This window comes from Gymnodraco acuticeps, unplaced genomic scaffold (genome assembly GCF_902827175.1).
Source record: "Gymnodraco acuticeps unplaced genomic scaffold, fGymAcu1.1, whole genome shotgun sequence".
Lineage (NCBI taxonomy): Eukaryota > Metazoa > Chordata > Actinopteri > Perciformes > Bathydraconidae > Gymnodraco > Gymnodraco acuticeps.
In genome coordinates, this window is record NW_022990510.1 from 137,225 (window position 1) to 160,851 (window position 23,627).

A 23,627-nucleotide genomic window follows, 5' to 3' on the forward strand; every position below is an offset into this window, starting at 1 on the left:
ACAGATGTTTGGGTTTTTATTCTATTTGCATATTTCCTTGTAGAGACCAGATATAAGAAACATTTAAAGTGAACCAATCATGCTATATTTGAAACATATATTGTAGCCCTAACCCTGTTTTTATTTCAAAATATCAAACAGTTCACCCATTGTAGCCATACTGCTCAAACCCCTCTTTTGAAGCCCTGGTTGCAGTTGAATAATCCAAAAATCAGCTCCTAAATTCTAACCCTATCTCCTATTCCTTGACCTCTGAGTGAAACGTCACGGGGTAAAGGGATAGTGGAGAGGAGAATTCAAAAGGACTTAGGAGAGGAGACTGCGGTACTTTAGAGAATCCGAATGCACTTTCACTATCCGACGTGTTTACGATGCGCCAGCGGACGTCATGAATGTGCGTCTGCTGCTGTGGGGAAACTATGGAAACTACAGTTTTCTATACGGCGGACTACAACATGGATGTTTAATAAGAACGAGGGACTACTGTAAACTCATCTAGAGACTCTGCACCGTGCTCTGATGCTGTTGCTTTATGCTTTATGAACGTGGACAACAGAGAAACATATTCTTCATGACCAAAGTTGGAATTGAAATAAAAAAGGAAAGTGAAACTTATGCTCGTCACCCTCTCCCTCCCGTCCAGTGGCGGTTCTAGACCAATTTCACTGGGGGGCCAGTTATTTTCTGAGGGGGGCACAATAAATGCAGGACGAAAAAGAGAACTAGACAGTATGAAGTAATTGCGCATAAGAAAACAATGCAATACAGTTATTGGTATGTGTTTCAGTACACTTATTTATTTCAGATAGATCTTATAGTTATTACTGTTAGCTTCAGCTTAAGTTATAGTGCAATGTTTGCACTCACACCATATTTATATAAAAATAAAGGCAATGAACAGTTACATCTCTACTTTACATAAGGGTGTCTGCACAATCTCACATTACAGCAACAAAATCCTGCGGTTTTTGGCAAACCGAGTACCAGAAAATATACATTTATAAAAAAATAAAAAAAATCTTTTCATTGTTAGGGGGGCCACAGGGGGGGTCAGTGTTAGGGCCCCCCCCCCCCCCTAGAACCGCCCCTGCTCCCGTCCACATTAATACAAATGATCCCAATACGTATGATTGTATAAACTATGAAAAGATCTTAAAATCAATACAAAAATATTTATTATAAACGTTAGTCCTTAACACTGTATATATACTCGGTATATCACCATTCAAACATCTTTTAAAAGTTGAACAAACTCCACACAGCTCAGTAAAGACTGTGAAATGTTTATGCTTTATTTGATCATTTCAGTAAAAACTAACGTTCATATTTCTCTTTTTGATTATAATACTGATGAACGTTCAAAACAAAGCACTTTGGCAACTTACCACATACGTTTTAAAATGCTTAATAAGCACCGTAACTTTCATGAGATCATTTCTCGGTCATAATCGGTTGTTTCCGTGAACGGCCGAATGTTGTGTGACGCAAATGCTGCGGCTGCAATGCATTGTGGGGCAGCATTTTCTACTCTCATTTCGGTGAGGGAGGTCCAGTGGTTCCTAAGCTAAAGGAGGTTATAAAGGAAGTTTGAAACCTCCTTTCCTTTCATCTAGAGCAGAGGTGCCCAGTACGTCGACCGCGGGGGCAATGCTGGTAGATCGCGAGTCATTCATAAAAATAAAAAATCCAGCTCCGTTAAAATAGACAAAACTGGTTTTGATCCCTGCCACTTAATTCAGGAGTTTACTTGATTGACAGAAAAAGCGACCTATCGATTTCCAATCTGTTAAACCAGAATGCAAAGCGATACAAAATCAGTCAAGTGCCGGGAAAACTCAAATTAAGTTAAACAGACAAACAAGAGACAAACAACAAAATGAGTGCGTGAGTTCCCCGACGCACCGGGGACACATATTTATGTATAAAAGACATCACAAAGTGCATTTTGCATGATAGGTCCCCTTTAAATCAATTTAAGTAGCAATTTGACATCTTCTGTCTGTAGTTTTAAGGATTTTGTTTCTTTTGTACTTTCTTCCTATGCCAGATTTTGTAACCATTTCTGCATTTAGATGAGAAATGTTATGTTGTTTATACTTCACCTTCCGACGTGTCAGTCTCCATACGTTTGGTCCTGGTTCCCTGTGTAAGTGCGTCTCATTAGTCATGCTGTCCCTGACTCGTCCATAGAACAGAGCGGAGCTGCACTCCATAAATGAATCGTAGAGCAGAAAGAGGAGTGCTACATCCTCTCTAATTTCTGTCAATTGATCTGCAGAATGGCATGGACTTCAGTATTATTTGTATCTAAAGGAACAGCGTATCCATGGGGGGGCAGCATACCAGTTTCATCCCCGTAACCCTTGTCACGTGCTGCCACGACATGGATGGTGCATTACCCTTATTACCTGTGGTATAATCATTTTAGAAAATATAATACCGTCATATCATAACGTCACTGCATACTGGATTTAAGGACAAATGGCTCCACCCTAATTGCAGTATTAACCTGAGAACGTTACATACTTTATAAGTAGTACAGGTCCAGGACATTGCTGTGATATGCTTGTCTTACATTTCTACTTGCAGGACATTAACTTCTACATATCAGTGTGTCATATATTTGAATTAGTTTCTACAAATGTTGTAAAAAAAGAATTCACTGTGTTTATACCAATCAAAGTGTAAATGATTTAGGCCCCATTTACACGGGAACGCAAACTAAACGCAAACTAACCGAATTCGATATCAAAAAAGTCTTCTGTCCACACGAATACGGCTCAATAAACGTGTCCCTTCACACGAGACTGCTCGACCCGCTGGAGACGCTGTAGTACATATGCCGGGCCTGTAAGTGGTGCTGTACTTCCGCCACAAAATACACCAAAAGCTGCAAAGAAGACCCCCCGAGCATGGTTGCCATGGTTGCCTGGTTGCCCTTCTGGTTATTCTCTGCGGTGGATTTAGCAACATGTAGTTCATGTAGTTCTCCATGTCCACTTGTTGCTGATGGTTGTGGTAGAGGAGCTGTAGATTTTGCACTAACATCTGTAGCATGGTCAGTAGCAGTAGCTATGGTCAGTAGCTACTGACCATAGCTACTGCTACTGACCATGGGGCTATGGCTTCATCGTTATCAGGAAATTATTGTATAGGACGTTTGGCCCCCCAGAGTGTTCCGTCCGCAGATCTATCCACCTTGGGACCCGTTATCATTTTAGGGGTCCATTTTACGCGGTCCTGTTACGGCCTCGTGTGAACGAACGGGCTATACGAAAGAGAAAAGTAGCGGATACCACCCGTTTCGTTCCCGTGTAAACAGCACCTTAAACTGATCTGCCTGCATTTTAAAAAAAACAACATTGCAGGTGATTGGATGACCCATATGTATAGCACAGGTTTCAAACACTCACTTGATTCACTCTTTGGTGCCTATATTTGCTTTCCTTTAATGAAAACACTCTCAGTAATAACTGATGCTATGGCAGCTTCTTACCTCTTAACCTTGTTCTGAACTCCATAAAAACAAAATAACTCATTATAGACTTCAGGAAAAACAGCACAACACCAGATCCGCTGTACATCAACGGCAACTGTGTGGAAAGGGTTCCTGCCTTCAGGTTCCTCGGCACACACATTGCTGAAGATCTATCCTGGTCTATCAACACCACAACATCTGTGAAAAAGGCCCAGCAGCGACTCCACTTCCTGAGGATCCTCAGGAAAAACAACCTGGAGGAGAAGCTTCTGGTGTCTTTCTACCGCTGCTCCATAGAGAGTGTGCTGGCATATTGCCTAACCACGTGGTGTGCCAGCTGCTCAGAAAAGGACAGGAAAGCCCTTCAGAGGGTCATCAACACAGCCCAGAAGGTCATCGGCTGCTCACTGCCTTCTCTGGAGGAACTCTTCAGCCAACATTGCCTCAACAGAGCAGGCAAAATAATTGCAGACTCTTCACACCCTGGACACTTCCTGTTTGCTCTTCTGCCCTCCGGTAGACGCTACAGGTCAATTCAATCAAGGACAAACCGACTGAAAAACAGTTTTTACCCCAGAGCCATACGAGAACTGAACACCGTCATACGCTGAACTGAACAGTTACAACTTCCAACTGCACTACTTTTTAATAGTTGTATTAACTTATTAACTGATCGACATCAGAGATGCAAAATATCATCCCTGTGTTTTTTATATTGTAAACTGTATTTAAATAATGTGCGGGCATGTATGCATGTTGGTATGGATGTGTGAGCATATGTTTAATGTGTATATGTTTATATAGATATATATGTATTCGTTTTATGTGGAAATGCACTGCAAGGATTGCTTTTTTAAATTTCGTTGTACCTGGTGCGATGACAATAAAGGAATTCTATTCTATTCTATAAGCATATCCCATTGTTGTTTTGAACTAACACACCTCTTTCTGTCGTATTTGACACACCTAAACCACGACAGCAGCGGCAAGTTACATTTTTGCTAAACAGGTTATGAAATCATCGACACAACTAGTATCACATCCGAATGGGAACCTGGACGTGTGTTCTTCTGTATCAGACTGACTGAATTGAAACACCAGTGAATGTACTCCCATTGCTCTTCTTGTACAGCGTTCTGAAAAGAACAGTAGAAACATACCGTCCCTAAATACCGTTCACAGCCTACAGATTCAGATCCAGCTTCAGATGATAGCAGTGTGGAGCTGGATGGAGTTAAAGGCTGGAGAAGATGCTGTGAACAGAAGCTTCTGTCCTTCTCTTGTTGTTGTTCTCGTTCCTTTCCAAGTCAATCTCAGGATTCTTCTTTTTGAGTGAGCCAGTTCCTGAAAAATTGGCAAAGCCTTTACCCAACAATACATTTAGCTGCTCAGATTCCAGGTTCTTATTTAAGGGAATAATCTCTTGCCAAAACATGACCTATGCTGCATTTCCTGCTAGTTAATACGTAGACCAGGGGTGCCCAACCAGTCGATCGCGGGGAGATTCCCAGTCGATCGCGAGATGTGTCTAAAAATAGAACAACAATATTCTGTTTTATCGGTAATGTCCTATAACATAATCTTCCTGTGCCAGAATATTGCACTTGAACACATCAAAGCTTTGTGATTGGCCGGCGTGACCCCATGTGTCGGGGCGTGGCTGGTGGGCAGTGGGCAGTGCACTAGTTCGCTAACGTTGTCCGTGTCAACAGGAATGACAGTCCGCACACACACGACCACAATTATGGCAGAAGCAAAACATATATAATTTTCACTCCGAGTGGGAGGATGATTATTTGTGTAACTATTCCAATTCAAAGTCCATCTGTCTCATCTTCAATGCGAGCGTGGCTTTATCGAAGAAGGGTAATTTAGGAGCGGCATTTCAAAACAGTGCACAAACGCTACGAGACGGAATTCCCTCCTAATTCTGCCCTACGCTCCAAAAGGGGAGGGGCCTGAAAGGACAGCTAAATGCACAGGAGTCCATTTTCACCAGGCCCAACAACAAGAGCAAGGCTGCTACCAGAGCATCTTATCGTGTCAGTCACGTTCTTGCGAAACACATGAAGTCTTTCAAAGATGGCGAAGTTGTGAAAGAAGCTTTCCTGGAGGCTGCTGACGCGCTTTTGGGGGACAGTAAAAATAACAGTAGCATTTCAACAGGTTTTTGATATAATAAAAACTCAAGTTAGATACCGTTATTAATCAGCTGTAAGTTTTAGTTTGAACTTATTCATTATAATTATTGTACAAAATGGTATAAGAATGCAAACTTAAATTGATTATAGTCTATTATCAATTCAGGTTAAGAAACTAGTGTTGCTTGCATCCTATTTTAAAGCCATTTCTTTTTATACTCTACTAAAATGCAACAAAAAAAGGGTTTGATTCTATTAATGTTGTCTTTTTTATTGCACTTTGGCAGCAGATTCCTGTAGCTTCAGATCTGAGTTGTCTTATTAGTAAGCCTAATTTATACTTTTGTAGCAACACTATTTGTATATAATGGCAAAGAAAGGGTTCAGAGTATTTTCTTTTTTTCCTGTGTCATATGTGGCAGCACTGTTCAATGTTTCTTGAAAACATTACCCACTGTAGTGACGTGTGAATAAACTCCAACTCTGTATCAACAACACTGTTGTGTAACTTCAGTTAAATACTTGTATGTGTGTAGATTAGAAAGAGGTAAGATAAAGGATCTGCAGTATTTTATGAAGTATTCATCCTACAAATGTCAGTTTTATACAGGTAGAAGTGTGTATTTACCTGGTACCAGTAATGGCTACGCCTCTCTATTTGGAATGGTAGATCTCGGCAGACTGGCAACTTTAGAAGTAGCTCTCGGTTAAAAAAAGGTTGGGCACCCCTGACGTAGACTCATGAAACAGACCAACCCCTACAATCCAGCCATTGCTGCAGTTCCACTTAACAATCAGAGGATTTCAAGAAGAGGGAAAATGTGCAGCAGAACATTAGACTGAGAATAGCAGGAAGTAAAGTCACCATATTCCATCAAGATCATCATGATTGGTAGGAGAGGGCTGTCTACTACTTCTACTACTACTACTACAATATACTACTGACTATAACCTTAATAATTGATATATGTGAATATGAATATGTGAAAATAATCTCTTAAATCTCACAATTCACTTTTGTAATTTATATTTGTTTATGCTTTTGTACAGTAATGTTTAGAGACCTTCACACTACACACCTATTTGAAGTGTTTTTAATTTGCCTAATGGTAGACAAATACATGAAACAAAAACAAAGAACTGTAAGAAAATATGTAGCTGATAGTCTGTGGACCCCAGTGTTGGAAGAAGAATTATGAATATCCTCTGTGTATAAGGCATGGGGTGCAGAAGTGTTTTAGTACCTCAAACTCATTGCTCAACTTTTCTGCACTTGATTGAATGGTAAACTACACCTAATATACAATGTCTGGAAACTTATTGCACCTCTTCTTGCCTTCTCGTGCCGTTTTCTGGGTTTTGATTCTGGAAGAGTGTTGCTCCATGCAGGAACGATTGTGTTGTTCCTTTAGAGTCTGGCTGCTGTTCCACATGGTCCAGAAGGCCACAGGAGAGCTGATGTTTCAGACGGTGCAGACCACTGGAGCAGCTCACAGCCATGTGTACGACGAGTCGGTCAGCCTGTGATGCTGCAAGAAAAGAGCTCCTGTTTGTTTAGCTCTGTTCACACTGGGATATAAGCAGGGCTGCACATAACTGGTGCGCAGGTGCGCATGCGCACCACTGCTAAAAAAAGAGCACCGGGTCATTTGAAAAAAGGCGCATTTGCGTACCAACATTGAGAGAGAGAGAGAAGGGAGGAGAGAGAGAGAAGAGAGGAGAGAGGAGAGAGAAGAGAGAAGAGAGAAGAGAGAAGAGAGGAGAGAGGAGAGAGGAGAGAGAAGAGAGAAAGATATTTGCGAGTTGCATATGAACTCAGGGCCGGCCCGTAGCACTGCCGTAATAGATGTTCGCCTAGGGCGCCAGATCTGTGGAGGCGCTGCGCTGGCAGTTTTGAGAGGGAAAAACATTTTTTTGACCGTTGGTGCTCATCCTAATTTTCGGCCTTGATGTAACAATATTCATAATTAAGTAAATGTACACCCTTTTCACCCCGGTTACACGTTTCATTTGCCCTGTATGATGGGCGCTGTAAGTGATGAAAATGGGGGATGTTGGCTTATCTGGCGCCCGCAGCTCACAGCCAAAGTGCGTGGGAGCGAGGGAGAGAGGGAGGGTGCACCGGTACCGGTGCTGTTATTATAATCTGGTGCTAGCTGCTCTAACGGATATAAGAAGAAGATGTTTCTACAATGATGTGGAGAGAGAGTCCTCTCCAGTCAGACTGAGAGGCTGATAACTACAGCTCAGTGAGGTAAAGGACTCTTAGTGTTTAGATAGTTCACTTTAGTCTAAGTTATCTCAGTGGGTCTCAAACGTTTTGATCACAATTTATGTAAACACATATTTCCAAGGCACTCCTTTATAATTATTGGGATAAACAGGTTTGAAATCATTCCAATGTATACTATAGGACAGTAACCAAAAATATCCTTTAAAACTGGAGAGATACATTTTTTTTTTTTAAGGTAAAATAAGATATGAATGAACAACACAAATAAAATAAGTTACATCCATTTGTTATTGGCTATGGTAGGTTATTGGTTATGTTCATATACTTATTTGATTACACATGACAACAGAGACTTTCGACCCAAAACAAGCAGCTAATCACAGACTCAACCAGAGAGAAATTAGTAGGCCTACATCATCAGCTACCATGTCTGACAGAGAGGAAGACAGTGAGGAGAACAGTCAGGAGGGTAGTGATGACAGCTTGTAGGATTACTGCTCGTGCTAATGTTGTGTTGTGTTCACCTCTGCATGTGTGTTCTGTGTTCACCTCTGCATGTGTGTTCTGTGTTCACCTCTGCATGTGTGTTCAGTGCCGTGTGTCTGGCAAATAAAGTCAAGACCCCCTCAAAAGTTACGGTTTATTTCATTTTAAGGATGAGCACCAAGCAACATCTCCAGGTGCTCCTTTGAGAACCAGGGCAAACAAGTTATGTGCACCCCTGGATATAAGAATAACTATAAGAGATAAATATAATAGTAAACTTGTAAGTAACAGTGTCAATAGTTTACATGAAGTAAACCATTCCCCACTGAAGCTGCTGTTCAGCTGCATGCACATCTCTACAGATATCCATTAATACCCACTTGTTTACTGCTTGCTATAGATATTCTTCTCTCCTCTCTCCTCAGGTATCGGAGGTCTGGAGGAGTGCGTCTTGAAGTCAGCCACCCTGTCCACCTCCCCTGCCTGCCCCCCCTTCATCCCTCTCAACATGGAGGCCATGCCCATCGTACGGGTGGCCATAGAGCCCAAACACCCCAGTAAGTCTGACACATGGTTATACAACATACACCACCCTAAGGATGTTTTTTTGAAGAGGTGAATCCCTTTAACAATATGTTCATATGTTATTAGTTATGGTCTCCTGTGGTACAGTAATATTTCAACATGCTGAAGTATAACACAAGATACAGTTACTCACTTTATTTATCCTAATGTGAAATGTTGTAGATCAGTTGTAGAACAAAGTAGGAAAGAATATATCAAAGTAATAAATACGTACATTTCTCTGTGTGATATTCAAACAGGGAGATCGAAATGCTGTTACTCACCGTCCCAAAGACTCCGAAACAATTATACATATAAAAAAGTAAAAAATACATATATGTATATACATACACACCTGAGCACTCACCTATATATATATATATATACATACACACACATACATAGACACATATATACATATACACTAGGGGTGTAACGGTATACGTACCCGTACCGAAATTATTCGGTACGGGCCCTTCGGTTCGGTACACATGTGTACCGAACGAATATAACGTTAAACGTAAACAAATTGAGAACGTGAACAACTTTTTGGAAGTAATCTCAGGTCCTGCGTCGCAGCATTCAGAGTAATTTGCTCACATTGGGTTCAACTCATTTCCTTGGACGAGAGGCATACTATGAGAGCTGGTCAGAGGGATGCGTTCAAATTTAGTCAGCAATTTGAGGAACTGTCGAAATGGCAAACGCAGATAAAGTTGAGCTCGAAAATCCTCCAGCATTATTGAAGTTTCCGGTTTGGGAACATTTTGGTTTCGCAGTTACGTACAAGGATGACGGACAAAGACAGGTGGACCGAACCAAAGCTGTTTGTCGGCATTGTTCAAATTGGTTACGCGGCTGGCAATACATCCAACTTGCACACTCATTTGAAAAGGCATCACCCGAACGTGAATATCACCGGTACCAAAAGAAAAATGACTGAAGTGCAAACCCAACTCCCACTAGCATTTAAGCCTCCACCACTCGCAGAAAGTTCAGACCGAGCCAAAGCTATTACAAACATCAAATATCCTTATGTTGCCATGTTAGCACAGCGCTACCTGGCTGTATCTGCTACCTCTGTCCAGGGCCGGCCCTCGGCATAGGCAGTATAGGCGAATGCTAAGGGCGCATCAACCCATATGGGGCGCCGAAAATTGGGGAGAAAAAAAAGTTTTTAAATTTCATAACACAATTTCCCGATTTTGGATCAACAAAGTACATCTTATTATCTTATACTAACAGAACTACGCCTATATTGTGTACAGCGCCCATAAACTATGGCGTGCCCCCCCCCCCAAAATCAAGTTGAACCGCCCCAGCCCCAGTAAAAACCAGAGGTTTATGTGAAATTGTTTTTGAAATAATGGTTTTAGTGTGCAATTATATTTTGTATTTGTGTTAATTTAAAATAAATCAAACTCCCAAAAAACGTATACAGCTTCTGTGTGCTTTTATTAACATTGGAATTTACTGTAAGCGGCCGCAGGGGGGAGAGCTTTAGAGAGCTCTCTCCTGAAAGACTGAGCGGCTCTGATAAGGCACACCTTTATATGATCATTATAGTTATAAGAAAATAAGAGAATAGATGAAAAACAGGTATAAAATACTATATGACAGTACAACAAAGTTGTTATTAATAAACAAGAATACAGTTTGAAAGGGGAGTGATTTGTAAAATATCCATAAAGAAAAAGAAAATCTGTTTACAGTTCTGTTTCATATGGGTGTTGAGAGATGTTTCCATAGATCTCCTAATGTTGCTCTCAAAGTGCACCAGATTGATGCTTTTAACTTCAACATTTAAAAAATAAAGTCTTCCCGGGGGAGCATGCCCCCGGACCCCCCCTAGAGGAGGTTAGGTCCCCCCCTCACTTACATCATGTTCACATGGATAGGATACTAAATACAGTTGCACACATCTTATGTCCATATCTTTCTGTTTTGATGGTCATGCCACAACCGTGCACGTGCAGCTAAAATCTTGCCTAGGGCAGCAAATTGGTCAGGGCCGGCCTGCCTCTGTCCCTAGCGAGAGGGTGTTCTCCACAGCAGGAGACATTGTTAGTGCCAGCAGATCTGCCCTTTTGGCAAGCGAGTTCATTTTTCTTTAAAAAAACATGAAAATACAATGACAAGCAAGTCCTAATGTCAAGCTGGCTGCTTAGGTGCTAGTACAGTACAGTTCAAATACAGATTATTTCAGTTCATCGAAATGCTGCACCTTAATGTTTATTTTATTATATTTTGTATTTATTTGAGTGAATTCACAGTTTAATAATAATTAAAAAATATATATTTATTTTATGTTTTGTGATAATTGTTTCTGCTGTACCGAAAACGTACAGAACCGAACCGTGACCTAAAAACCGAGGTACGTACTGAACCGAAATGTTTTTGAACCGTTACACCCCTAATATACACACATAAAGAGGTACAAAAATAAAAACTAAGGCACAACAATAAATATATAAACCTTCTATGACAGCTGCTTTATGAATGTGTGTGAATGGCTGAATGCTGACGTGTTGTAAAGCTCTTTGAGTGGTTGTGAAGTGCTGTATAAATGCAGTATATTTACCACTTAAGCCTGTAGACAGCCTCTCAGTGAATGCGGACATTAATGATGATTTGATAAGGACTGGTACAAGCTAAACCATCTTCTGAAATACGAGCCAGGCCTTCAGAAACAGTTGGTCACAGTTTTACAACTCCATTGGTAATAAAGTGCCATCTTTCACTGTGTGGCATTCAGTCCCAATCCTATTAGTTATTACTGATTATATATATAAGTTTAAAACAAAAGATTCATTGTGTCGAATGTTTTAGTATTCCCCTAAAACAGCTGACCACAAGCAGTACTAAAAAATGAAATGCATTTGTCAGGTGCTATTTTCAGCCACAGATTATTGCATATTTGGTTCTCTAGTGGGGATTTGAGTACAAACAAACTACAGTGGGTGCATAGCAATAAAGAAACATGTTGTTTTGTGTGGCTCATTGTTGTGATCTTTTATTGTGCACAACAGTGAGGCTTTATTACTGGTATCCTGTCTGCTTGTACAGGAGAATTCAGATTATCACAGAATTATGTTCTGACCATTTGTTGAAATATATACAGTAGTAGAATTCAAACTTAGATAATGGTGGGTTGATGAAATCATCTTAAATATTATTATTATTCTTATGATCATAATGAGTAAAAGCGCTATATACATTTTTTTGTCATTAAGATTTGTATACATAAATACAGAACAAACATACAGGAAGCAGACCCCTCACCCTCACCTCACCCCAATTATTCTCTCACGCACACATTCATATATACATCAACGTAAAGCATGATACACATTTACAACAAACACATCATATACACGCACATGTACACATATACAAATATACTTCCTGTCCCTCTCTAGGACAGTGCACCTTTGATAGATGAAGATGTGCCACATAGATTTGCTTGGGACATTATTTACCCTGGCGATCATAATTTCAAAGGCCGCAGTCTCTGTCATGAGCCATTCTGTAAACTCTGGCTTATGTGGGCTCTTCCAGTTGCGCAGAATAAGCCTGGCAGCTACAATAAAACCTGTTAAAGTCAGTCTAAGTTCTGCTTTAGTAAGGCCTGGTGTAGGGCTGCACGATTTTGGGAAAAAATCTAATTGAGATTTTTCTGACAAATATTGCGATTGCGATTCGAATTGCGATATTTATTTTTAAGTGACCCAACGGAAGTTTATTGTAAAATGCGGCCATAACTCCGGCTAGGAAGGTCGTATCAACGTACTCCCGTCTCTAGCACCCCCCGCAGCCTGAGCTACGAGTGAAAGAACTAAACTTACATGAAACTTCCGTTGGGTTGCTTTAAAGTCAAGCTTCAGTTTAAGATGCACCCTGTAATAGATGTAGAACATGTGATGGAGCATTACTAACCTGACTCAGATGGTTCACCAAACCATCTAGGAAAGCTCCATTGGAAGCCATTTGGAAAGGGCAGGCACTTTCAAAAATACTTGGCAGGTGATTGGATCAATCTGTCTATCACCTTCTATCATGGGCCACTTCTGATTGATTAACAATGGCTGGTACATGTGGAGCACAGCACTTCTGATTGGTGTGGATGACTGACACACAAGAAGAAAAAAATAATAATTGTAAAATACAAAAAAATTGTAAAACAAGTTAAAAAAAATCGCAGGCTTTGCGATTTGATAATCGCATCATTTCAAATCACGATTTCGATTTAAAATCGATTAATATCTATGCACAATTTTATAATGGATAAACTTGCTTCTCGTATCCCTTGTAGCCCAACCTACATTCGAGACTATATCCTGCCATAGATCCTCCCTAATCTCACTACCAAGATCTCTTTCTCAGGGCTTCACATAGTCTAATTTGAATATGTGACATTTCTCTATAAAATAGTGATGCAGAGTGTAGAGTATGGGGAGCATTTAGAAACTTCTTCCTCATCCCTTGTCAGTCCAAATACCAAACCAACGCTGCTCCTCAGCTGTAGATATTTCCAGAAATCCCCTTTATCAGTCAAGTGAAGTTGTTTCTTAACGAAGTAAAGACATAAACAAGCGGTCTCTGTAGAGATCATTGACAACATGTATCCCTTTCGCCAACCATGTATGCCATAAAAATACCTTTTTCCCTATACAGATTGAGGGGTTGTTCCATATGGAGGAGTACATTTGTTTGTATTGTGAGGTGCCCAGAATCTCGTGTGCCCTTGCCCATGCCCAATGGGAATGTTGTCAAATCAGATTCTGCCTGTTTTGCTGCGTTTTTTTTGGGATAAAAGTTCAACGACCTTAGCCGGTGCTGCAAGTGCCCCCTCCATCATCACCCATCCAGGGTTCAACCCATAATTGGACCAGTCTATTGCTATTTTATTAATTTCAAATGCTATGTTGTATAATTCCATATTAGGGAGGCCCAGTCCACCACTATCTCTTGTGCAAAGAGTTTTTCAGACCAATTCTGGGCTTTTTTTAATTCCATAGAAATTCCCTAATCAGCTGATTATATTGTTTGAAAATTCCTTCAGAGATGGTTACCGGTATCATCACAGAAATATAATTAAATTGTGGGGCAACCACCATCTTAATAATATTAATTTTCCCCAATAAAGTGAGATTTATCAATTTCCATTTTTCCAAATTTGCCTTAATTTTTTTAACTAGAGGAGTCATATTAATAGAGATGATATATTCTAGCCCTGAACACAACCTGATGCCAAGATATTTCATTCCAACTGGGATCCACTTAAAATGTAATGTTGACACCGCTGATTGGCTGCATCCAGTTGATGTGGGCATAGATTCAGATTTCTGCCAATTTATCTTATAGCCTGATATTATCGAAAAGGATTAAATTGTAGATAGAACATTAGGGATTGACGAAATAGGATCGTTGATAAGTAATAAAATATCGTCCGTCTCAAAAGTAAGTCAGTGTGCTTCTCAGATAATGTTTTCTCTAACCCTTTAAGTTGAGATTCCAAATTCTTTACCCTTTGTGTTTGCTCTCTTTTTTTTCTACTGGAATAGGCTCTAATTCTCCCCCTGATATATGCCTTAGAGGCCTCTCAGGCTGTCCCTACTTTATCTGTTGACCCGATGTTCACCAGGAAGAAACTCAAGATCCTCTGCCATTAAACTATTACATTATGTATCCTGAAGCAAGGAAACATTCATCCTCCGTCTGCTTTTCTTAACCCCATCTGACTCCATTACTAAGCATAGTTGAACTGCAGCATGATCAGTCAATGCTATAGGTCCTATCGAGCAGTCTGAAACGCTCTCCACCTAATCTTTCAGAAAGTAATCTATCCTTGAGTGAGATTTATGGTTGTTAGAATATAATGTATACTCTTATCTCTCTCTCTCTCTCTCTCTCTCTCTCTCTCTCTCGGGTTGATGTGTGTTTATGTGTTACAATGGCGTGTGTTAGCAACCAGAAAAGGACACCAGTAATGACAAACAGATGAGAATGCTGCGACTGGGTGCCGTGTTGGCGGGACGTTGCGGGGCTCGCTGCCCCGCCCTTTGAGGCTTGAGGAGCGGACAGTGTGTGCTGTATTACTGGTGTCGTTTCCTGGTTGCTGCATGGGGTCTGCGTGGGGTCTGCGAGACACCACGGAACTCAGCCTGAGCACACACACACGTGAGTGTGTGGCGAACTGTGAGTGGTGATCCACGGAGCCACGGCTGAGAAAAGATAAGGCTGAGTGAGTGTGTGTGTGTGATGAGCTCCACGGATTGGTCCATTTGGACCTGGGCATGGTTACGTCACCATACTCAGGAAGAAAAAAATGGAAAAAGAAAAATCTCCAACGAGGCGTTCTGAGGCAGCATAGACAGGTATTTTCTGTGTTAGAGTTTTACTCGCTACAGCAGGGGTGTCAAACTCAATTTCATCGCGGGCCACATTAGCATTATGGTTGCACTCAAAAGGCCGGTTGTAACTTTAAGACTATATAAATACATAATATATATAAAATTATGTATTATATTACATTATTGCCTCTGCATTGGATTATTATCGGATAGGGTAATAACTTCATAATTAACTACGTCTGAAGGCAAAAGTCTAGGGCAAATAATTGCAGGTCTCTTCAGTGTGCATGTCACAAAATGAGATGCATTGTGGGACATGTAGTTTATTTGCAACGTGCTTCTGTAAAGCGGCATGTAACCGTATAATAAACGTATTATGGCGCATTTCCACTGCAGGGCCTCGTACGGTATAGTGAGGCCTTGGTAGGCCAGGCTCACTTTATGCTGCGCTTCCATTACAGTTTAGTAGCTGGGGCAGTAACTACAGTAACGCAGTGTAGGCGGAGCCGTGACGTCATCTTCAATGCGAACCACAAAACCAAACATCAGCCGTTAGCTGTTAGCACGCAATCAATGTTTCAATCAATCAAAGTTTATTTATATAACCCAATATCACAAATGTTACATTTGTCTCAGTGGACTTCACAGTTTGTACAGAATATCAGTATGACAATACGACACCCTCTGTCCTTAGACCCTCACATCGTACAAGGAAAAACTTCCGGAGAAAACCCACAGTTTAAAGGGAAAAATGGGAGAAACCTCAGGGAGAGCGACAGAGGAGGGATCCCTCTCCCAGGACGGACAGACGTGCAATAGATGCTGTGTGTACATTGAAAAGATAATACATTTGTGTATAATAGGAAGATGAATCCACGAGGATATCCATCCAGGACCTATGATCCAGGACCACAGCCACGACTCAAGATCCAGGGCTCGCGATCCAGGACACAGGACCGCAGGATCTTGCGGGCCACATAAAATGAAGTCGCGGGCCGGATTTGGCCCTGGGGCCTTGAGTTTGACACCCCTGCGCTACAGGGTGTACTTTGAGGGTTTGTTACTTAGGTTGGGACGTGTCACGTCGGCCGGATGTCGGCAATGACGTAATAGGAGCGACAATTCTGGATCTGCTTCTTAGCACCCCCCTTTTTTTTAAGATGTGGGTACGGAGGAAAAGAGAGTGTTGTGTTTTCTGACACTTTGTGAGTTCCCTGACACACCGGGGACACATATTCATGTATGAAAGACATCAAAAAAGTGCATTTTGCATAATAGGTCACCTTTAAGTAAAAGTAGCAATACTACATTTTTAAAGTAAAAGTTCTGTATTCAAAATCTTACTTAAGTTAAAGTACAACAGTATTGGCACACCAAAAGTAAAATAACTCCTCATGGCTGATGGCTGTTCTATTATGATTAATTATGTGTTTTAATCACAGCTGGCAAATGTAGAGCTAATTAAAATAACTTTATATTCTTCTGCCGGATATCTTAACCCACTTAACCTGTCAACATTTATTTTATTGTTGATTTAGATGTTGTATTAGCTAATCATCTAAACCTAAAATGTAACTACTAACAAAAGCTGTCAAATAAGTATACCTGCGACTGTTACAATGAAGGCTCGATAAGAGACCCAGACGTACTTCGAATCAATAATTTTTCATATTATTATTACACTTTGAGAAACACTGCCTTAAATTAAGTATGCTCCTTGATTGACTTTTGAAAATATGTATTTTAAACCAGAAGAATAGTTGTATAGGGATGGGTATCGTTAGGATTTTATCGATGTCGATACCAGTACTGCTTATCTGTATCGGTATTTTTCGATACTCTTATCGATACTTTTCAATAATTTGGTGCTCAAAATGATAGACATGAATACAAGATGTGAAGATTAAACAGTCATTTTATTGTAATTTTCTTTCAGAAATAACTGTATAACTTATACATTAGCTTCTCAGAAGCAGACAAAAATAAATAAAATAACTTAAAGGGGCCTGGCTCGCCCTATCATGCTTTTTGGGGTTTTCCCTCAGACAGAGGATGAAAAGAGGCATTTTTTAAAAAACATTTTTTTACATTTGTAAATCAGTTACATCTTCATCCAGACATTTCAAACTGACAACCTAGCTCGACAAGAGATCCTTAAAACATTGTCCTACAGTGACATCATGCAAAACTGTGATATGAAGGAATTGGTAAGATGGCAAAAAGATAAAATATATATTATTCTGGATTGTACTTTGAAATCATCACAAAATAAATGATGTGCTGAACTGAAACACGTCAAAATGTGTCTGAAGGTTTAAACATAGTACAAAGTATTTGAGCTTAAAATATGTCAATTCCTAGTAAACGACCAACAATTGCTGAACCATACATGAAACGTTGACCTTTAACAACATTTAAATGCAGTTTTCCAATTCACAATGACATCTGTAAGTTTAACTGGTTTATAAAGCATTCAATGAAAGGCCACATTATTATAGGTGTAGGAGCTCACATTAATACACTGTCAGGGTTAATAAACTAAAACAAGACAAGGCGATGTGCCTGCAAGACTGTACTCAGGTAAACAAAACATATTACCCGTGCACAGCAGCTAACCTGCCTGCGAGCCTTCGCTCAGGTCACACACACGGCGCGGCTGAAGCCCGCTGGCAGTATTAGCACTAGCAGTATCGCTAGCAGCCACAATGTTTAGGCTGTCAAATACGCTGCACCGTTTTAGATTCAATGAGTGTCTCGTTTGCAAATGCTTCATTGAGTTGGTTGTGTTACCCCCTTTACAAGCAACTAATTGAGTACATAGATTGCGCCTTGCACTATCGCCACTACATTTTTTAAAGTGCACCCACACCTTCAATCGCTTCGCTCTGTCCGCCATGCCTGCGGGGGGTCTCACAACAATAATAAGACCGCTGTTGAGAGAGATGACGAGTGGCATTTACAGTGGCAAATCAGAGGGGTCTCAAACCGGATACATCACACGAGATGAGGGTTCTCAAACCGGATACATCACACGAGATGAGGGTTCCCAACCAACCAGAATGGTTTAAAGTTAAACAAAGGAAGTAGACGTAACACATATAGAGTGGCGAAGTCACGCCCATCTACTTCCGCCCCATGAGACCTTATTTCTGAAAAATTATGTATTGAAGTCAATGGGGAGAGAAAGATTATCTTTCGATCCCGTTTGAATTGTGCCACGAATTACACATATGATGTTTGTCAATCTTAAAAAATAATTTCCATATCAAAAAAGTCACAGTTTGTCTTAAAACTGTTGAAATATAAGACTATGAAAAATACGCAACTAGAAAGACTACAAATCCCAGAGTCGCGTAAGTGAATTTAGCTAGCTGATATTAACGTTACACATTACACTCATGTTACTCACCGAAACCTTGTAAAGCCGGTCCCGCAAGCTGGAATCGACAACTTTTGTGTATGTACAGTTCTCAACATGGCCAGACTTGTAGTGATTTTCACCACTTTTCATACTTTTCGCTTCATTCTGAAAGAAAGAGGTGAAATATGCTAACGTGACGGCCATCTTGCTGTTGGTGACGTATGCAAGACCAGAGTTGTAGTTCATTGAGCGCTTCACACAAAAAAATGTGTTACTTCACAGTTTTACGGCACATTTAGATTTTTTTGACTTGCAAAATTATCTTTTAAATTGACAAACATCATATGTGTAATTCGTTGCACAATTCAAACGGGATCGAAAGATAATCTTTCTCTCTCCATTGACTTCAATACATACTTTTTCCGAAATAAGTTCCCATGGAGGTCCCCCGGAAGGGGAGGGACTTCGCCACTCTATACCGATAGCAGCACCGTTTGTCCAGCGGCTTAACGGTATACCAATACCGTCCAATCAGGTACCGGTATTGACTTAGTACCGGTTCTCGATACCCATCCCTATAGTTGTATTTATTAAATGTGTGCACTCTTCATCTAAAAGCCCAAATAAAATATTAAATGGTGTAAATTCAATATTTGCCGCCAAATAATTTGCAAAACATTACGATTTGTGTGGTAACATTTTCATTATTAAGTTTTTTTTAATTTTTTAAATAAGATCCTCCTTAGCAACGATCATTACAGTCGTTGACAGCGGTCTGTTCTACTGGATTAACAACGTGTCACATGTTCTGAATTGACCAATCAGAACTTTATTTGGCCTCCGTATTGTTTATGGTTGAATTTGGGCCGTGAAAAAAATGTGTATTCTTAAGTGGGCCCTGAGTTGAAAAAGGTTGGGAACCGCTGCTCTAGAGAGTATGTGTAAAAAAGCAGGAAATAAAAAAAGGAACTCACCTTGTAGTAAACCCGCAAGAGAAAAAGCATTTGAGCTCCATACTGTTTCAGAAAAAACTCCTTGAAGTGGTTTTGAACATGATATGGCATTTAATCAAGGCAGCCTTTAGCTGAGTATCTGCAGGCAGAGAGGAGAACTCACGCTTGCCTTGTCGTGCTCCAAAGGGAGCGGGGCCAGCAGCTACTGACCCAGAATCAGCACTTCTCTAACAGGGCTGAAATAGAGAGATATGAGGGATCTCTAAAATGCATGATCTGTTTGGTATTTTGAGCAAAACACATCATAGACATGTTTTTTATATATTTTTATATATCTGAGACCCATAATATGTGCCTAAAAATATCATGATAGGAGATATTTAAAGCCAAAATACTAATGTTCATGAACATTAAATACTTGACTGTGATCCACCATCCACTGTACTACTGTTACACAGCCACCACTGTTCCTATACACTAGATGTTCTAAACTGCCAGTACAGAAACTCAATGAAGGTTTCCCCGTGTGTCTCTGTGCCAGGTGACATGCCAAAGCTGGTGCGTGGGATGCGTCTGTTGAACCAGGCTGACCCCTGTGCTGAGGTTCTGATCCAGGAGACAGGGGAACATGTTCTGGTCACTGCTGGGGAGGTTCACCTGCAGCGCTGCCTGGACGACCTCAGAGAACGGTCAGTGTGTGGACCCTCCAAAAGTGTGTGTCTCTACCTGTTTTCTTTACCATTACAGGAAAATATTGTCCTGTCACTGTGCTCCTTAACCTGTTAAGCCCGAGAGACCCCGGTACCGGGGCCCTCCTGCAACATCTTGCAGGAAACAGTGTCTGAGGGAATGTTCAATTAATAAACTATGAATGTTTTATATCCATGTAACAGAAAGAAACTCATCTAACTGATCATTTTAATGTTATTATTTTTTTTAAACCCACAATGCTAACGCTGAGCCTCTGAATTAGCAACGAGCGAAAAATGCTAACAGATGACTGCACCGAAATTCACTCACAAAACCTTATTATTTATCTTTTCTGTGAGGTGACACAGAATCGAAGGGTACCCTCATTATCACTCAATTATACGAACTCTCGGAGATAATAACAAGAACAGACATCAAAACATATGGCGCTAGGTAGCTAAAAACGCTAACATGGCTCACCTGTGTCGTTGTCTGGTCAAAAGTGGTCTTCAATGGCATTAAAATGATAAAAACGCTGCTGAAGTTAATCCATAGGTTAATCCAATGTGTCTGTGTCACTTTGAATGATTTCTGATAATCCATAAGCAATAAACCTGCTTTTCCGTTTCCAGAAGTCAGAGCTAGAGACAGCTTCACTCTGGTGCAAACCGGTAGGCGCAAAGCCCCCACCTTTTTGTTTTACCATGTGTGTGAGTGGGGAGATTCCCCTTCGATTCTATTGGCTCTAACGGTCAGAAAGAGATGTCAATCACCAAAATCGACCAATGGGTTCCAGAGAAATGGTAAAACCCCCATTTCCACCCAAATCACCTCAGAGGTGGAGTTTTTTTTGCTAAACCTCTCTAAAAAGGTCAAATGTCACTTGTTTTGCATCAATCTTGATACAGGGTACTTATTATATATTGTACTTTGGATTCCTAAAGCTTTTGGTCTACCTTACCATCATCCAAGGGTAGTTTTTACTATAAGTAAAAAATAATATTTGGACGGACACTATAATTTACAGTTTTTTACTATGTTCAATCTGAATTTTCCTTAAAATAAAAAACATCTATATTGATTCTGACTTTTCTACATCCAACTCACAGGTTTATCATTACTTTGAGAAAGAAGATTATTAATTTAACCCTTTTAGAAGGGAAGATATGGTCATTTGTTCTGGGAATGTCATTTTCGAGCCTGAGACCTGAAAAACAGGCTCAGGGCTAAACTGGTCAAATTATGTATTTTTTCCCTTCTCGTTCTCTCTTTATGTATCTTCTGTCTGAGTCAGATTGATTGTCTTTGTGTCTGGCCTCCTGTGTAGTGACTGTGTACTTGTGTTCAGTTATGAAGTACACATTGAATACAATGTGTGTTCATACACTGAGTGACTCAGGCACAGCCGCGACTCAGGATCCAGGGCTCACGATCCAGGACTCAGGACCACAGCAACAGGATCAGCCATGACTCAGGATCCCGGCGTAGATAGACACCAAAAAGACATTTTGGGGAAGCTGGGTTATTCGGAACATGAGAGTACACAGGTACAGACAGAGAGAAGGAAGAAGTAAGGTGTCCCCCGACAGTCTAAGCCGGGGGTGGGCAAACTTTTTGGCTCGGGGGACTTTTAAAATTTGACAGACAGGCCGGGCCAGTAGCAGATCGGTGAAAAAATATTTAGCTGTCCACTCCTCATTAAACACTCGGCACTCATTGTCGACTTTTATTTTCTTTGGTCCACTCATTGTTACTGATGCAGGTTCAAAGGTGAATTATTGTGTCATTGCGTCATCGTTTGCGTCATGACGTAACCGTTTACGTGTCTTCTTATGACCCACACAGCGTTTTACGTCGCTGATTTTCACCGCAACACCGCTCACAACAACATTAATAGAGGACTGCGTCGGGTAGTTTTTAATCATACGAAGCCAGATTAAATTAAATAACTACTTCTCCAACCTTATACCTTTCTCCAGAGTGCCGTGGTTCATTGTTTATTAATGTGGTTCAGCGGCATTACCGACAGCATTACCGCCCGCTGCAGCGCTGCTCGTCCACCGGAGTTTATTCTCCCGTTAACTCGCGGCAGCGGACGCTGTAAAGTATTCACTGTCTGACTGTCACACAAGCAGCTGATAAATATCCCCATCCCCATAAGTGAATGTGTTTTAGTCTGAAAGCTGTTTGGCATCACAACGCTGTTATGAAAGTTTCTCTGGCATTCTACAGGTGATGTTAGTATAGCAACCAAAGCTAATCAGACTATCTTGACTACTTGTTGCTATCATATTGTGGCATAAGCCGTTTTCTACACGCATATTTTACCGGCGTAGTTTTCGTTATGATTTTACTTATGATGGCCACATGTAGCCCATGTATTGATTCCATCCGATAGCTGCAATAATACAAAACAAGGAAAACGTCTGCCTCTTCATAAAGGTCAATAACAGTGAACGGATGGTTATTAAAGTAAGGTCAAATAAACAGGATCACACTAAGCCTGGTTAGTGTTGCCTGACTTTATATAAGTGTGTGGTCGCGTTCTAGTCACTTTGCTCAGCGCTACTGCTTGTTACAACTTGTATTCGCCGTACTCGCCATGAACTGTTATTGCTCAGGTTAATCTCGCCCCCCTCCAATGTAAGCGTGACGTATTTGGTTCTTAGATCTTGCCGGGTTGCCGAGTGGGGCCAGCTGAATAGACCAGACTCCAGCAAAGGTCAATTGTGTCTAGAGTGCGCCATCTAGTGGGATCAACTGAAATGCCGGGTATTGCAGGAAAAAGGCTAAATGAATGCAGTCTTTACTATAATTTGGACAATTTTTTACCAATATATGGCGGGCCAGATTAAAAAGCCCAACGGGCCGTATTTGGCCCACGGGCCTTAGTTTGCCCATGCCTGGTCTAAGCCTATAGCAGCAAAAATAGGGGCTGAATCTAATCAGCCCTAACTATAAGCTTTATCAAAAAGGAAGGTCTTAAGCTGCAAAGGCACGCCAGACATCTCATCTGGCACGCGCTGTGGCGCTGGCGGAGTGGTTAGTGTGTTGGCCCCCCTCTCATGTCACCTAAAGTTACACGGGTTTGAGCCCCATGCTCGTCAAAAAACGTCATTGTGCTGTATAGGTGATATATATATATAATATATATATATATATAAGATGATGATTGCTTTTATACAAAAAATATTTATAAAAATATGAGAAGAAGTTTATGTTTAATCCGTGTATGGTTCGTTCTTTGGTTTTTCCATTTCAAAACCGAATGGGAAAAACTAGAAACCGGTGTTGTTTTTTGTTTTTACGTTTTGGTTTTAAAATAGCAAAACAATAAAACAACACTGGTTTTTATTTTTTCTTATTCC

General features: G+C 40.6%; 1 protein-coding gene across 2 annotated transcripts in view; it reads left to right on the plus strand.

Moving 5' to 3' along the window:
* The window catches only part of efl1 (elongation factor like GTPase 1), a 150,273-nt gene that overhangs the window by 89,441 nt on the left and 37,205 nt on the right, over nucleotides 1-23,627 (plus strand). For both annotated transcript variants that reach the window (XM_034226973.1, XM_034226974.1), the window contains exons 16-17: nucleotides 8,764-8,895; nucleotides 20,111-20,258. In XM_034226973.1, the coding sequence (XP_034082864.1) occupies nucleotides 8,764-8,895; nucleotides 20,111-20,258 (280 nt within the window). The remainder of the gene's footprint in view (nucleotides 1-8,763; nucleotides 8,896-20,110; nucleotides 20,259-23,627) is intronic.